Source organism: Diplodia corticola, assembly GCF_001883845.1.
Source record: "Diplodia corticola strain CBS 112549 chromosome Unknown scaffold14, whole genome shotgun sequence".
Lineage (NCBI taxonomy): Eukaryota > Fungi > Ascomycota > Dothideomycetes > Botryosphaeriales > Botryosphaeriaceae > Diplodia > Diplodia corticola.
In genome coordinates this window covers 69,943-86,048 of record NW_017971493.1, presented here as the reverse complement: position 1 = coordinate 86,048, position 16,106 = coordinate 69,943, and the positions used below count along the sequence as shown (strand labels likewise).

The window sequence follows — 16,106 nt, the reverse complement described above, 5'->3', positions numbered from 1 at the left end:
TTTCATTAGATGGTCCAGGATGGAATGCGTGCTGAGGGGCAAAGGTCTTACGCGAGTGAAGGCAAGCCGCGGTATGACCTCTCGCCACATTTCACCCCGGCCATATTCTGTTAGCCCCAAGCAACCGCTTGTCATGTAGTGAGAAAAGAGTTGGATGTCCCCCAGCCAGTCGGCAGTAGATATCGAGTTTGCTGGTGGGCTTGAGCTGCTTTGCTCCACGGGACGCGGCGGGGCGGTGGCAACATCGCTGCTTTGACTTTGCTCAAGGACTTCGATGTCACCTGTCAACTCAAGCAAAGCCTGTCTTATGGAGGATACTTTGGCCTTGATTGAAGAAGCTCGCGGATTTGGCAAGCTGGGAGCAGAGCGTTGAGACTGGACACATGATGCTTGGTCGGGGGTGGGGAAGACTACGGGGGAATGCCCAGGCTGAATAGAGGGTCCTACTGGCTCAGGGTCAGCGAATATGTCAAGCCTCGAACTGACATGATACCGCATACCGGAAGCGTTGTGGATGTGTAGAACCCGTGATCCGTCGTTGCGGGCGCCGGCAGCGCTCGGGAACTGAGCGGGTGGATTTCGAGCGGGAGCGGCCGGACTGAACGAGGACAGCACGAGACTGCATTCCGCTTGGTGGCGGGTACAGTTACCGCAAGGCCGTTGTTCATCGCACTGTGGGAGGGGGGGGCCTTATTCAGCGAGCTGCAGAGTGGACGTGTATTCAGGCCCGCCGACCTTGACGTGCCGTTGCTTGCACCGGATGCAACCGAACCGTGACTTCTTGTGGCCTATTCTGGTCGGCGGCATGATATCTGTGGTGCCAATGCGGGGTAGCCGAGGCTGCGAAAGTTGCGAGACTGGAGGGAAAGAAGAGTGGAATGGGGAGTTGGCCAATTATACGCGGTTGGCTGCGAACGCGAGCCGCAGTTTGCGAACCCGACGCTGCTAGCACAGCCGCAGCTGCCGGCTTATTTTAGAGCTGCATATCCACTAGCCCTGAAACACGTTAATCCTCTTGTTCGCCCATGGCCAATAGTAACACGGTGCTTATACCAACAACAAGCTGTGCACATCACGGGCAGAACCGCCCCCGCTTGACGCATGCCCTTGTCCTCGCCTTCCTGGACGATGCGGCATGGCCAGTGGTAATCAACAAGGCATTGCACATCACTACTGGGAGAAACCAAAGTTTTGAGAAGCACAATTCATGCTGTGCTTCACATTCGGCTGTCTAGAATCTAATGTCCGAACCAGTATCGCCCAATCGCCAGGATATCTTCCCCGTTGATGCAAAATCGACGCCCCATGCCTTTTCGCCCTTCAGAAAGAAAAGAAACCATTCGGCCAGAACAAGGCCCGGTAATGCAGTGTGTAGTCGATACGCGGAGCCCAAAATCAAGGAACTTCTCGTGACTGCAACGCCAAAATCCGAGATAGCTGCGTCTGAGACTTTGCACCCGAATGCCAATTGAGTTGCTCTGTGCACCATACAAACGCCGCCAAATCTCCGGCAATGCTGCTTCCGAAGGCCAATGTATGAAGTCTGAGACCTCTCTGCCGGTTGCCGTGGTGGGAAAAGGAAATGGTAGCGAGTAAAGACAGCCGAAGCGGACGCCAAGTTACTGAACAACCGATTGGGGAGTTGGGTGATGGGTGCCAAGGCGTATGGTGGTCGCGGCTCCCCTGCCGAGGAAGTGTCCATCACTCCTCAATCTCGATGAAGGTCCAGTGGTTGACGACTTCCTGACAGGCAACGGCGATCTCACGACGGGTGAGGCCGGCAGCGTGGCCGAGGTAGAACATGCCGTTGATGTTGCTCTTGAACCACGAGACGAGGTCCTCGTCGTCGTCGGGCGACGTGTTGCGCGGACGCAGGCCGCCACGGTTGGCGCGGATCGAGTCGGGCATGGCGCGCGGCGGGCCGTACGGGGAGGGCTTGTGAGCGGACCTGGGCAGGCGGGCGGGGAAGATCTCGCCCGGGATGCGCTGGTTGCCGCGCTTGCGCTTGCGGGCGTTGGCCTCCTCGGCAGCGGCGGCGGCCTTGGGAGTGACGTGGATCTTGCGGCCGCGGGCCGACGACGAGCTGGGCCCGTCCTGGTAGTCGTAGTCGTCCGGGTCTTCGGCGAGCTTCTGCTCGGCCGCCTCGTCCAGGGGCGGCTCCTCGGCGTCGTCCTGGGCCTGCTGGACCACGTCGTCAATGTCGCGGGAGCTGAGCACGGGCTGGGTGCCGTTGCTGGCGCTGACCGAGCGGGCGGGGCGGGGCGGAGTCCTGTGGAGCGAAGGGTTGCTTGGGATGCAGACGGTAAGTGGGAGCAATTAAAAGGGGGGGGGTCTATGGCGAGTGGGCAGCTTACAAGACCGGAGGCCGGTTCAGGCCGGGCAGGATGGTGATGAGCGGGAAGTCGCCCGGCTGGTGGACGTCGCGGACGTGGGCGCGCAGAGCAGACGAGTCACGGGCCTGGTAGGTGCAGTAGTCGCAGGCGCGCTCACACGGCCAGATGCGCAGGTCGCCCTGCTCCGGCCAGTTGTGGTGGCCGGCGTGGTCCTCGATGTCGCAGGGCATGGCTGCAGCAGGAGCTCGGCTGGGGCAGGGTGGGGCGGCAGCGGTGACGGCGGGCTGGCGCTGGTTGGGGTCAGTTGCGGAGTTGAAGAGTCTGGGTCGGGCAAGCGGTGTCGGGGTTGATTTATGGTCGCGGCCGGGGGTGTCGCGCGCGCGGGTCAGCGCAAGCAACTGGGAGCCTTCTCTCAGTGACCAGCGGCACGTGCACGCCGTCTCTGGCTTCCACTACGCGGTGCAGGCCTGTCACCACGGGGAAGGGCTGGCTGTCTCAAGGTGCTGGTCATGGCGGGCAAAGCGATGATCCGCGCCGCACCCGCCACTCTGCCTGCTCCAAGTCGCCCGCGCCCCAGTCCCGCCCGCCCAGCATCTGGCAGTCTCCTGGCGCCATATCTCAGCCCTGTGCTCACTTCTCTACCGCTGTCGACCCGCTATGACGTCGGATCTCGCCTCGTTGCCTCCGTGCCCCTAGTCCGCCTCTCCTCTGCTTGCTGCCCAGCATAGCCTTGTCTTCGACTTTGCTGCCGCGAGACATGAGACTGCTCTCCCCTCACAGCTCCCCGACCGACACCATGCTCGAAAGCCGCTGCTGCCGGTCAACTCTTTCCAGCTCGCTGTGCTTCACCCCGCGCCAAGGCTGGCCACCGAGCCTGTCATCCAACCTCAGCTTGCATCATCGTGTCCACGCCAAAGGCACTCAACCTCTCTCACTGACAGCACATTGCCATCCACATACTTGCCACTGTCGTGACTGGTGATGAGAACTCAGCACTGGTCACGTCAGTGTTGTTTGCTTCAACTGCTTTCACTAAACTCCCGCTCCAATTGCCCATTTGGCTTTCATGGCAGTCACAGTCTGTGGCTTGGACATACCCAGATACTAGCGAAGGTGCTGGGGACTTTTTCGTTTGATGGTACGCTCCTAGTCATGAGTGCCAATCGAGTCCGAACAACAAGCTATCGTATATTGGCCCACCACGTTTGTCAAACTACAACAACAGCCTGCAGTCTTTTTGAAATCACACAAGACATGAAAATGCCACTTATCGAATCAAGATTCTAGCATCAACGGTCCAAGGCCAGTGTACCTCTTGAGCATAGCATATCGGTATTTAGCAAAAGTCGTTCAACGCTGATTCAGACACAATGAGCACGATTGGACGTCACCTAGACCAGCATAGTTTCTTACATTTCTAGTTCCGACAGGTCTCAGCCTCCGTCGTGATCCACTGCTAACAAAGTCACAAGTCGCAATATAGAGTTGCCCGTTTTCGCAGGATATCTGTATGGCTGCACAAAGCTTGCAAGCCATCAAATAGGCAAGTATGGTCGTTTGGGTAATTTCTCCATACAAAGTGTCTCGGGGCTCTGGGCCTTGGCTCCCACCTCGCCCAATGGGGCTGCACGCACTTGACCTGCTAAGAATTTTCTATCTTCCGATTGGTTCATGTGATCTCATTCACTGCCGATCTCCGACAAGGGGTCGGAAGCCGCTGGGTAGCGGCGAATCCGACGATCATCTGGCACATCAGCATTTCGAGAGACCTTCCACTTACGTACATCTCCGTCGCCTGTCCATCGAGAAACTGACTCGCGAACCTCAAGACAACAAACAGCTGGTCGACTTCGTTCCAGCTAATATACTGCGAAACACGGCATGTTACAATATCCTTTGAGCAGCTTAGACAAAAAAAAAAGTGCGAAAAGTCAATATTCAACAAATGTATCTCTACAAAGGTGGCAGATGCGTTCAAGACCTTCGGCAGTAGTCCCTTCCATGTGAAACTTGCCAGTCACACAGCCATACTTCAAAGGCCATGCCCAGAAACCCTGCTGCACAGATACCGGCCGAGTCACTGACGCTCGTCGCGCTGAGGCTGAACTCGCGCTCGGCTTTGGGGACGTTGTCTGTGATCTCGGCGAACGTGCTCACATACACCAGTCCTCCCAGCAATCCTTCCCAGAAGACTATTACGAAAATGATCCAGACCGAAGGGATAAAATTCCAGACAGCATGCGCGGTCAGGAGTGCCAGGTTGACAATCTGTAGGAAAGAAGGGACGTAGAGGTGGTGGATGCGGACAAAGGGTGTCGAGCTTCGGGAGAGGAAGACACCCACTTGGTAAATTGCGTTGTACGTCGGATAGAAGGCGCGGTACTCGGAGAAGGGGCTCGATGGAAGCGGGAACAGGAGAGTCGGCGCAACGCCTTGGTTGATTGTGTATTCGGCGATGTAGACAAGGAGGAGTGGGAGCATGCTATGTTGCGTAGGGCTGTATCAGCAAGGGGATACCTTGGCTTTACCGGCAAGGTACGACGATCGCAAAACGTCACAGTTCACATCCGGCAGCGAAACACACAGTGCTAGAGGCATAACAGGGAGGTATGACCATAAAGAGAGAGCACTTACTAGGGAATGACCAGGTGCCTAGAGCGGTTCAGATTAGCCTGCAGACTCCTCCAGATCTGGCTTCGCCTTGACTGGAGAGAGGTAAAGCTCCGTCCGGAAACAGACATCATGGAGGCGCTCAGAAGGCCATCGTTGTCTTCGAGCGGATCACGAAGATCATCTTCCGCGTCCTCGTCACCTCCCAGTCGCTCATATTCAGCCTGTCGGGCGGACGACTGCAAGGGGCCTCTTGGCAGAATCAAGAAGAAACTAACAAGCATGATCACGGGCAAGAACGAAAAGGCAAGCAGGCTGGTGCGCACGGGCAAGCCAATGGTGGTGGTGGCAAGCACGTACGCCCCAGCTCCCACAAGACCGGCACCTCCAGTTCCGCTGCCCCAGGCAGCAAGGCTGAAATGACCGTAGTAGTGTGTCAGGCCCAGGAAACTCAACTCGCCGCCGCCAGAGCTTAGACTCGCAAAGATGATGCCCAACATCCGTATGCCAATAGCGCCGCCATCACGGCTCGCGGGCGTGAGAGCGATCAACAGCATGCCGGCCGTGGAGAGGCCTACAAAGACGAAGATGCGGACCGAGTATGGGACTTGGTGGATAAAGTACGGGGCGATCAGCTTGGTGATGAAAGACGGGATGACGTCGGCGAGCAGGACAGCGCCCTTGGGGACGGCGGGGCCGACCAGATCGACAGCGGCCGAGAGGATGATCACGTAAAGGACATTGTTGATAAGGCCTGCAGAGTCAGCCCGGACAGCCGGTGCGCGGGGAGGGGCGGCAAGGGCAGAAGCAAGAGATGAGCGTGGTTTTGGCAGTGGTGCCGCGGCATACCGAAGAGCCAGAACGCGGCGCAGACGCGTGGGTCGGCGCCTTCAAAGACAGTGCCGAGCTTCGCCCTGTACACGGCCCATGATGCAGCTGGGGTGCCGGGCATGGGGAGCATTTGCGAACGCGATGCGGTGAGATCTAGGCGGACTGCGAAAGCTTGTTGTTGGGCAGCGGGGACGTGTTGCGCGGGAGTTGCGGGCTGGGCTGCCAATTCATCGGGGGTTGGGAATGGTGCGACGCGGCAGAGCGTATGGGCGGACGGTCAGGCGCGTGGCTAGCTATTTATTCGGGAGGGGCTATGGGGAAGCCAGTTGAGAGCGGAAGGACCGTTGTTTTGTTATCGGGGCTGACCGCCTGAGTCGTGCAGGTGGTCGGTGTGTGGGCTTCGGGCCACGCGCCGCGTCGCGCACTTCAGCGGGCGCCGGTGAAGGAGCGCACGGCGATCCGTCTCAGGCGCTGGCGGCTGCGCTCGCAGCAAAACGGTGCGCAGAGACGCGGCCGGGCCGCCAAGGCGTCGACAGCGGCGGGCAGCTGGCCGGGCGCGATCAACAGGCACAGCGACCAGGGGTGCCGTCGATGTCACAACAAACCTTTGCTCTGGCGCGCGGGCGACGGGCAGAGCGCGGTCTTGGCCCAGCATGCAGCGGGCGGGCCAGCCAGCCAGGGTGTGGGGAACACGGACCCATCCAAGGCGTTTACATGCTAGCGGCTGCCCTGCAAAGCTCTCTCCTCAGGAAGCGCGCCCACACTGCTGCGTCAACCCAAACCATAACCTCACCACCAAAACGGCCGCGAGCCTGCGACCGCCGCCCCGCCTGTCGTCTGCTGCCGCGATGCAGCACGCCCCTCGTTGAGCCAACGTACACGTCCTCTCGCCACGCCCACCGCCCAGCTCCACCGTCCAACTCATCATGGACGCGCGACAGCCAGGTCCTCCCCAGCGGCCTCAACTCATCCAAAACCCGAACCACCACCCGCCTACCACCTCCGCACCGCCGCCGCATCCGTCGTATCCGCAGTACCAACCACCGCAGGCCTCGCAGCCGCCCGTCCACGTGCCTTTCTCCGATCCGTTCCAGCGCCGCGACCCGTTCTTGCCTGCTGCAACGCAGCGTCGAGGAAGCTACGGCATGTCGAGCAGAGACAGTGCAGGAGGAGGATGGGGGAGCAACAACGGTAGGGCTTCCTTGATTTCCTGGACTTGAGGTGTGGACACAACACGTCCGAAGTGCGCGCCACCGCGGGAGTGACAGGATGCAGCAGGCCTCGCCACAGGCCTGGCGGGCTCAAGGTCGACAATGGGACGCCTGCGGTCGTGAACGGGCCCTGTTTTGGCGCTGAGAACTCGGGGTACGAGCCGCCAAGCATCGCGAGAAAACATCCGAATGCCTTGCGGCGGCCCGGCGCGCCTCAAACGGCCCAACAGACAGCTCATTTCGGCCCTGGGGTCGCGTGGTGTTAGGCTGCAGCTTGCGCTGGCACGGAGCTCCACTGCATGCACGTCGCGGTGGGTGATGCTCACTGCTGCAGGCCTGCAAGCACCGGGACCCAACTGTCTGCGCACGCCCCTGGCTTCCCTGCCCTGCCGCAGCCCAGCATGCCGCACCATGCAGACATTGGCTCCTTGCACGTACCTGTCAGTCGCGGACGAGGGCGCAACAGTGTCGGTGGCGGCGATTTTGGCGCTGCGAGCAGCGTGCGTAGCTCGCTCGCTCCTGTGCTCCCACACCCGCGGGCGCGGCACGCTAGGCCCCGACCCCTGCGCACGCTAGGCATGCTTCCGCCGGATGAGATCTTGCGCTAAGTTCGGACGCAACAGGAACGCCCCACGCCCACGACGCCCAAATCCAGCATCAGCAGAGCGCCCAGCAGCTGCAACAGACGCCTGCCAACTCCACGCGCCCGCATCAGAATTCTGCACCGCCGCCCCCGCCGCCAAACCTCACCCAGGGCTCAAATGGCTCCGGGCACGTCCCCTACGCCTTCGACGCTCAACGCCGGCGATCGCTTGGCGGCGGCAGTCCTCCGCAATATTACGCTGGTAGGTGTCCTGTCGCACAGCCCCTGATCCACCCCAGCTCCTCGACTCGACGTTGATCCTCACCACAGCTACAGCACGTGATCCGCCTCCACCGCCCCCCTCGTTCAGCAATCGGCACATGCCGCCACCCTCATCTCCTCAGCAGAGCGCTTCGCTGCCGCACTATGCTTCTCAACGAGGTCCACCCCCACCACCTTTCTCCACCAGTCGTGATTTGCCTGGCTTGGTGGGGCCGCCGCGATCCAGCAGTAACATGTCCATCTCCTCCCTGATGGGTGGGTTTGAATCAGCCGCCGCGTCACGCCAGTCGCAATCACACTACTCTCCCCCATCGTCCGCCACTGCACCATCTCCGAGCCTGAACTCCATGCACCCGCCTTCCCCTCGCAGAAGTCTTGTCAGCGGTACCAGGATGGATTATTCCCAGTATCGACGGCCAGAGACCCCTGAGTATCCCCAAGCTAGCAGGCCGTCGGATCGCCCTGTGTATGTCTCCGGTTCTCCTCCTCGGTCGTTTGCGGGGCCATCGACGGCTTCTCCTGAGCTGCAGCGCCAAGGATTACCTCCATCGTCACAGCCCTACAAGCCAGCGCCATTACAGACGGGCGGTCCTTACCGCCATCAACCATCTCGAAGCGAGCCGAGCAGTGCGGATCCTCGTCCAGGTGCCTCTTCTGCACCACCGAGGCCTAACAGCCAACCCAGTCATCCCCCACCTGCCATTCAAGGCGAACCTAGGGATGCCTATGACCCGGCTGCCGCGAGGAGGGCCTTTTTTGGACAGTCCGAGGAAGAGCGTAGAGTCGCTCAAGATCATCCATATCATGGACGACATGGAAGCTTGAATGCCGGCGATACTTCTCGATTGGAAACCGGTGGAAGGGAGCGACCTTCTACAGTGCAGCCTCTGTCCCATTCACTTTTCGATGCCCCGGACAGACAACGAAATAATATCGCACAATCTCAACAAGCCAGTAGCCAGCCGCCAAGAAGCTTGTTCTGGCATCCGCAGCCCAGATCACATGCTGCAGGGGATACCACTCAACATCCTTTGGAGGAGCACCGCGATCCGTTCCAGCACGGAACTCGTGGCACGCCCGGCGCTACTTCCGGCCCGATGATGGGCTTCAATCGGGGAGCGATGGGAGTCCATGTCCCAGCCGCTGACAATCACCAGAGGTATACTCTTGGCCACGACTCCGCCAGGCGCGTAGCGGAACAATATCAAAGCCCACCAACGTCAGATCCAAGCAGCATGGATCGGAGGCGAGCCGATCAGATTGGCCATCAACAGGCTCACAATGGTTACGCGCCAAGGTCGTCATCCTACGAGTATCACCCGAAGCCGCAGGGTGAGGAGATGCAGAAGTCTAGATCCTTCCTGGGAGTAAGTCCTGAGGCAAGACGTACTGGACGTGCGTCGCCTTTACCTCAGGCCGTGCAGGGAGCACAAGCTCAACCAGTCGTTCCCGGCGGAGATCCCACCATCAAGAACGAATTCGGACGCATGTTCTCGGGATTGGGCAGTGGTTTGGTTAGCGCGCCCCATGGGTCTGCTACACCAACACGCGGCAGCCCTTTCCCTCAAAACAGGGACGCAATGACCCACGGAGAAGCTGGTGACTTGGACCCGCTTGGCCGAACTGGGTCTCGTGGGGCGAGAAGAAGCCGAAAGGTGAAGGATGAAGACGGCAGACTTGAGAGCGATAGCAACGATGGCAGGATAACTCCAAGTCTTACTGGACAGAGGAACACAAAGCGTCCGAAACACAACCACCCAGGCCATCACCATCACCACCTTTACAGCCATCAGTATGTTAAATTGTGCGTTTGACGAGAAGTTTCCCAGCTAACAAGTTACAGTCACCATCACCGTGCTGAGGAGGAGCAGAATATGGTAATTGCACATCAGCAGGCGAGCACCACACCGACTTCTTTCAGTAAAATGAATGGGGTACAAGGTCAAAACATGCCGTCCATTGTGCCGCCAGCACATCACCATCACCATCACCACCATGCTCCTCATCCCGCGCATCATCATCATCATCACCACCACGCTCCAAGAGTGACCAGCAGTGTCCCACCGATCCCAGCTACCAAGCCGATCATCGAGGTCAATAGCCAAGCTGTCCTCGACAAGGTCAAGGATTTACCTCGTTATCATCTTGGCAGTGTTGTGTACGAAGCAACGACAGCGCCGCCGCCGTCCAAGAATACCAGCATCGATGACCGATATGGGTTCCGATCGATCCCCTCGGCGTTACCGGATTATTCCGGCAAGGAGAACTGCACACTCACCGTCCGTATTCCGCGGTACTACTTGAGTGAACGGCAACGAGACGTGATAGTGATGAGTCGACAAGTGTGGGGATCGGAGATCTACACGCACGACTCAGACGTGGTCGCCGCAGCGATCCACTCGGGCTGGATCCGTGGCGCTTGGCCTGAGGATGTCGATGTCAACATGCTCGACCCACGCATCAATGGTGGCAGCGAGCCACTGTCTGAAGCGGATCCGTCTCAAGTGTTGGTGTCAAAACCCAGTCAGCCGGCGCCTCCGCCAGCCGGACTCGACGCGCATGTGACGGTTACAATTCTACCATGCCTGACTGAGTACAAGGGCAGTGTGTGTTACGGCATCAAGAGTCACACGCGGAGACAGCACGAGGGATGTAGCTACAAAGTCAGCAGAGTGGAGTGGGTGGATGATGAAATGACGAAAAGAGGCGAAGAGCGCAACGGAGCAGCGAGAAGAGAAAGGTTGGCGGCTGCTCAGAGTTTGGTGGCTTTGTTGACTAGTGGTGGAGGGAGACAAGGCAACGGGACGGATGGCGACGTCTCCCAGTCGCAAGGGATAAGGATGGGACATGCACAGGCGGTCGCGTGAGGGAGCGGTGAGCTGGAGTATTGACGACAAAAAGCTGCGGTTGACGGATGGTTTACCGTGCGATATGTTTTCATCACTACTTGGACGAGACCATGATAACGGCAAAGCCACGGCCAAGACGAAAAGGTAATGGTATTGCTTAGTATCTTCTTTAGGCGCTAGTAAGGCGGGATCACGATGTATGATCTGAATTAGTCATTTCCCTCTATTCTTCTTATCCCTCCTTTGCTTGGTGGGTAGTAGTTTGCCTGCTCCTTTAGCGTGGGGCATCAACAAGATATTCTGTAAATAGCATAGCTAAACACCCATGGACTTTTGGGCACACCATAGCGGACAAGGTGTGATCAGAGTGAAAAGTGGGCAGACTGAGGGCATTGCACAAGAATGTTCGGGCTGACTGCTGGTCGTGACACGGGCGGGCATGGCATGGCTCTCATTGGCCATGGCGTCAGGCATTCTGCAAGCTTGATACGTCGTGGTGGGCTGGGCGATAAGAGGCAGCGGAAGCGAGAAGACACGCAGCGTGGACAGTTCATTGGGTTGCGCAATGCGTCACGGAGATCAGATTCTTCAGATAAACCGCCAGCGACGACCCGCCAGCCTTCAGCCCGAGAGACAGCCCTTCACTCGATCCCCAGCGCACTCCGTGACCGACACGCGCGCTCTGAATTGCAACGAGTGTGCGATTACCTGGACTCGACGGCAGCGGCGCATTGCTACGGCGAGGAAAAGGCGGTGGACTGAGCGTTGAGTTGTCCCGTTTGCCCGTTTGCCCGCAGCAGCCCCTATCTCCAACCGCGCATCCAGGCCCAGACCGTCCTCGTGTGCTGACAGGAAGGAAGCGGCACTTACGACGGCATCACCTGGCAGCAGAAGCCGGCGCGCCGGGCGGAAGAGCAACTACTGCGGAAGGGACGACACGAGCCGCACACCCAGGCGCCATCCGGCGGGAGAGCTTTGACCCGCTGGAGAACCTTCTTCAGCCCTGAAACTGCGGTCGACACGAACGAGCCCGGAAAACGAGTCGCGCGGCGCGGAAAAACACCAGCATCACGAGAGAATGGCGGGCACGATGGCCACGGCACGGCCGGGCAGCAGCGGCTACTCGGGGGCGATAAACTACAGCATCAGCATGGTAAGTGCTTTTCCAGTGACCGTCTCTGCTATTTTCGTTTTGGGCATGGCGATCGCCGTGGCGTGGACGGCTCCCTCTCTGCTGGACCAACGAACAACAATCTGGCCGGCCGGAAGCGTCAGGGTTGCGGTGGGCTGCACCTGCTGCACCTGCCGCACCTGCCGCACCTGCCGCACCTGCCCTTGGCTCCCGAGAATCGGCGAACTTTGGCCGGGCGCCCGGGAGCGCTCGTCGCCGGTCAAAGCTTTCGAGGCACACGACACGTCGAAGGGAAGAAAAATCATCGACGGCCGGCTATGGGCGCGCAGGCCTGGCCAGGGGGCAGCGGCGCGCACGCAGGCCCACAGAAATGATGCAGCACCCCACCACGCCTTCAGCCCGTGCCGGCGGTCGAGAGCACCGCGGGAAGGGTCCAGGAACTGCTGCGACGTCGCCCGCGTGCGTCACCGCGCCTGCCCGCCCCGCTGACTCAGCCGCGCCGGGCGCATGTCGCGCCGCACAGGGCCGGCGCTGGAGGCGTGAGTGCGGCGCTGGACCGGGGATGCGGGGGCCGGGGGCACCAGGCGGTCAGGCGGATGCGCACCTGGGCGGCGCGTTGCAAGCAGTAAGGGCGCGAGCATGTGGAAGGGGACGATCAACCTGCACGCCGCCCACACGCGAGTCTCCGCCCGCCGCCTGTAATGCCGAGCTAGATCGATCTCCCACAAACGCCGTCACCAGCTCCACGTAGAGGCGCCTTCGTCCACCCGACCTTCTCCCTCTCGCTCCACCTCGCCTCTCCCTCCTACCGCCTTTCACGATCGCGCCTGCCCCCGCGCCGCCAGCACCTCCGCCGCCACCGCACTCCCCAAATAGTCGAGCCCGCCGCCGCCGGTCCGCACGCCTGCCCGCAATCCCGCTCGAATCAAGCCCGCCGGCCGCCAGAGCGACCCCCCCGCGAGCGCACGCCTCAATTGGCCCTCGTGAACGTCTCGGGTCGAGCAACTGCCCTACGCACCCCAGGACCATCAGCCGCACCCAGCTCGGCCCGCCGCACCTCTCCTTTCGCCGTCTCCTGATTACACATCGATCCGCCGCTCTCTCCCCGCCGCCGCGCCTTCTTAAGCTCGCTGCCGCGCTGTCCTCTTCTGAATTCCTCGCACCCTTCGTCCCTCTATTTCCCGCCCCCCGCACCGCCCACCATGGCAGAGACAAACGGCGTCTTCAGACAGGAAATGCGCAGAGTGCCTCCGGGCGAGTTCGCGCGCCCAAACAGAAAAACTAACGGCTCCGGCGTTCAGGCCGAGGACACCAGAATCTGCGTCGTCATGGTCGGCTTGCCCGCGCGCGGCAAGAGCCTGATTGCCACCAAAGGTGAGTTCCTGGGGTCTGGAGACTGGAGAGCCTGGGGTTCGCGGGGCCCACCAGCGCCTCTCGTGAGCCGGGTGGGGGAGGCGCTGGGGGTGGCATGAGATGTGGGGGCCTCAGCCCATGTCGCGAGACTTGCGTGGAACATTGGCTAACAGGGGCAATTGTCTTGCGGCCTAGTCGTGCGATACCTCCACTGGCTCTCCATCGGCGCCAAGACCTTCAATGTCGGTCAGTACCGCCGCACCGCCACGCCCACACCCTCGGCCGACTTCTTCGACACGGGAAATCCGGAGGGCGAGCGCCTGCGCAAGGCCGCCGCCGAGGCGGCCGTCAGTGACATGGTCAAATGGTTCAAGCAGGGCCTGGGCGTCGTTGCCATCCTCGATGCCACCAACAGCACCAAGAGCCGCCGTCGCTGGATCCAGCAGCGCTGTGATGAAGAAAACATTCACACCTTGTTCGTCGAGTCGAAATGTGACGATGAGGAGCTCATAATGCAGAACATCCTGGAGGTCAAGACCACCAGCCCGGATTACAAGGATCAGGACCCCGAGCTCGCCGCTCAAGACTTCCGCAATCGCATCCGCAACTACGAGAAAGTCTACGAGACGATTGACGAGGACGAGTACAGTCTGACCTACGTCAAGCTCATCGACGTCGGTAAACAGGTCATTATCAACAAGATCCAGGATTACCTGCAGAGTCGTGTTGTGTACTACCTAATGAATCTCCACATCAAGCCGCGGTCGATCTGGCTGTCACGCGTACGTCATTCACGCGTCCATGTCTACCAATTGCCTTTCTGACACCTTCACAGCACGGCGAGTCGAAATACAACCTTTCCGGCAAAATCGGAGGCGATGCCGACATCTCGGAACGCGGCGAGCTATACGCGCGGAAGCTCCCTGAGCTGGTCAAACAATCCGTGGGCGACGGGCGGAAGCTTACTGTCTGGACATCGACACTGAAGCGCACCATCCAGACGGCGCGGTTCCTGGAGTTTGAGAAGCTGGAGTGGAAGGCGCTGGATGAGCTTGATTCGGGTGTGTGCGACGGTCTGACGTACGCTGACATCGAGGAGCGGTATCCGGACGACTTCAAGCAGCGCGACGAGGACAAGTACAACTACCGCTACCTTGGCGGTGAGAGCTACCGTGACGTCGTCATTCGTCTCGAGCCCATCATCATGGAGCTGGAGCGCTCGGAGAACATTCTCATCGTCACCCACCAGGCCATCCTTCGCTGCATCTACGCCTACTTCATGAACGTCCCCCAGGAGCGCAGCCCTTGGATGGAGGTTCCGCTGCACACGCTCATCAAGCTCACGCCCAAGGCATACTCGACTCAGGAGCAGAGGCTAAAGGCGGATATCCCTGCTGTCAGCACGTTCAGATCGAAGGGCAGCAGCGCAAAGCATCAGGAGGCTTCGGATGCTCCTGGAACGCCCGAGTCGAATCCCGCGTAATGACGGCCACGATTGGGCCTTGACCTCTTGACGTTTTCTCAAGTGTCCAACGCAATGCTCGGTTTGGTTGTCTCATGAAGATATGAGGTACCCCTCTGTATATCGCAAGGTTGGCATATTATTCCTCTGATATCTTTCCCGTTTACCTACCCCTGTTTTCTTCTCTTCGACGTTTTTTCTCTTGGCATATACGGTCTTGAAGGTTACACGTTTTTAGAGCATCATCGATCGCAGCACATGCGCGCAACGGAGCAGCACTCTTTTTCATTCCAAGGCCCATGGTCTGGAGGCGTTCAAGCTTAATCGGAGGGCGATGTCATGTACCCTTCAACTCTCTTTTGGTTGGCATGTCGGAAGTGGGGAGCACTTGATGATGGGATGCTACAGGGATCACGGTAGCAGGAAAGGAGGACCGTGAAATTTTATGGATATAAGGCTGGATGGTTGGCTTCCGGTCGGCTTTGAAGCATAACTGGAAGAGAAAAAAATTGCATGTGGCCGGTGCCCGAGGTTTCCCTTTCTTTTTCTCTTTCTTGGGGTAATGCAAGCTTGGGTTTAACTATGGGATACAATAGGACAGACAGGCAGACAAGCATTTTTTTATGGACAAACGCAGATCACGTAGGGAGGCTTTTCTCTTCACCAGTTACAGGAGCTGGACCAGTATCATCATTGGTCGAAAGAACTGTATCCAATCAAATCGGATCTGCCAAAAGGTTACCAACACGGACTGTGGGAAGGATTTGGTTGAAAGTATACGACGAGCGGGGAAGGGCCAGCCTCTACTATTACTCCATCATTACGTATTGCATGCCGGACTATGAGGAGGCTTGCATGGATGCTAGAGAAAAGAGAAGTCAAACTTTTACCCCCTCCTATAGTCCTCGCTTCGCTGTCACCAAGACCTCTTCTGCACAGACGAAGTGGTCTACACGTGATTAGGGCCCTCTTACGTACAACCAATCACCGTCGCAATTCGTTCTCCGCTACATTCCATCACTTTCTTCATTTCCCTTATTCTTTTCACGACATACAAGACCGTTATCGTAGCGATCAAGCGTCCATGCGAGGGAGAGGTTATTTCCGCGCTATTACCCAGCCGACATCGGCAGGCGGGTTAGAGAAAGAGCGAAGAAGAAAAGGGCCTCTTCTCGAGCCGGGGTCGAGAACCTGCTTCGCCGATGTTCCCCGCCGCCGCTCTTCGACAACAAAACTGATGTGCGAAAAAAACGGGGACTCATCGTTGTTCACATGTGTCATGCATTACGTGATCGGTGTCTAGATCGGGTCGAGCGAGAACGGGGGACGTGATCGGATGCAGGACGGTGGGTGTGGTCGGAGGAAAGCGACGCGAGATGGGTGGGGGAGGAGGAACAATTTAACCGATGGTGATGGTTGGCCTTCAAAGCAGTACGAGAATTGTGTGACGTCATTGCTCG

The 16,106-nt window shown here is 59.0% G+C and overlaps 4 protein-coding genes across 4 annotated transcripts; 2 read left to right on the top strand and 2 right to left on the bottom strand.

Moving 5' to 3' along the window:
* Positions 1-1,701: 1,701 nt before the first annotated feature.
* BKCO1_1400023 (zinc finger protein 407) lies at positions 1,702-2,563 on the bottom strand (the record flags this gene model as incomplete). Its single annotated transcript, XM_020271097.1, has 2 exons — positions 1,702-2,287; positions 2,355-2,563. 2 exons carry the CDS (start codon positions 2,561-2,563, stop codon positions 1,702-1,704), a joined length of 795 nt encoding a protein of 264 aa, XP_020132135.1.
* Positions 2,564-4,307: 1,744 nt separating this feature from the next.
* On the bottom strand, positions 4,308-5,904 carry BKCO1_1400022 (golgi integral membrane protein; the record flags this gene model as incomplete). Its single annotated transcript, XM_020271096.1, has 3 exons — positions 4,308-4,830; positions 4,968-5,697; positions 5,793-5,904. The coding sequence occupies 3 exons, from the start codon at positions 5,902-5,904 to the stop codon at positions 4,308-4,310; spliced, it is 1,365 nt and encodes a 454-aa protein (XP_020132134.1).
* A 1,842-nt stretch (positions 5,905-7,746) lies between these two features.
* Positions 7,747-10,717, top strand: BKCO1_1400021 (histone deacetylation protein rxt3; the record flags this gene model as incomplete). Its single annotated transcript, XM_020271095.1, has 3 exons — positions 7,747-7,830; positions 7,868-9,642; positions 9,694-10,717. 3 exons carry the CDS (start codon positions 7,747-7,749, stop codon positions 10,715-10,717), a joined length of 2,883 nt encoding a protein of 960 aa, XP_020132133.1.
* Positions 10,718-13,033: 2,316 nt separating this feature from the next.
* BKCO1_1400020 (fructose-bisphosphatase) lies at positions 13,034-14,667 on the top strand (the record flags this gene model as incomplete). The annotated part of the gene is made up of 3 exons (XM_020271094.1): positions 13,034-13,205; positions 13,380-13,966; positions 14,020-14,667. The coding sequence occupies 3 exons, from the start codon at positions 13,034-13,036 to the stop codon at positions 14,665-14,667; spliced, it is 1,407 nt and encodes a 468-aa protein (XP_020132132.1).
* Between the last annotated feature and the right edge of the window lie 1,439 nt (positions 14,668-16,106).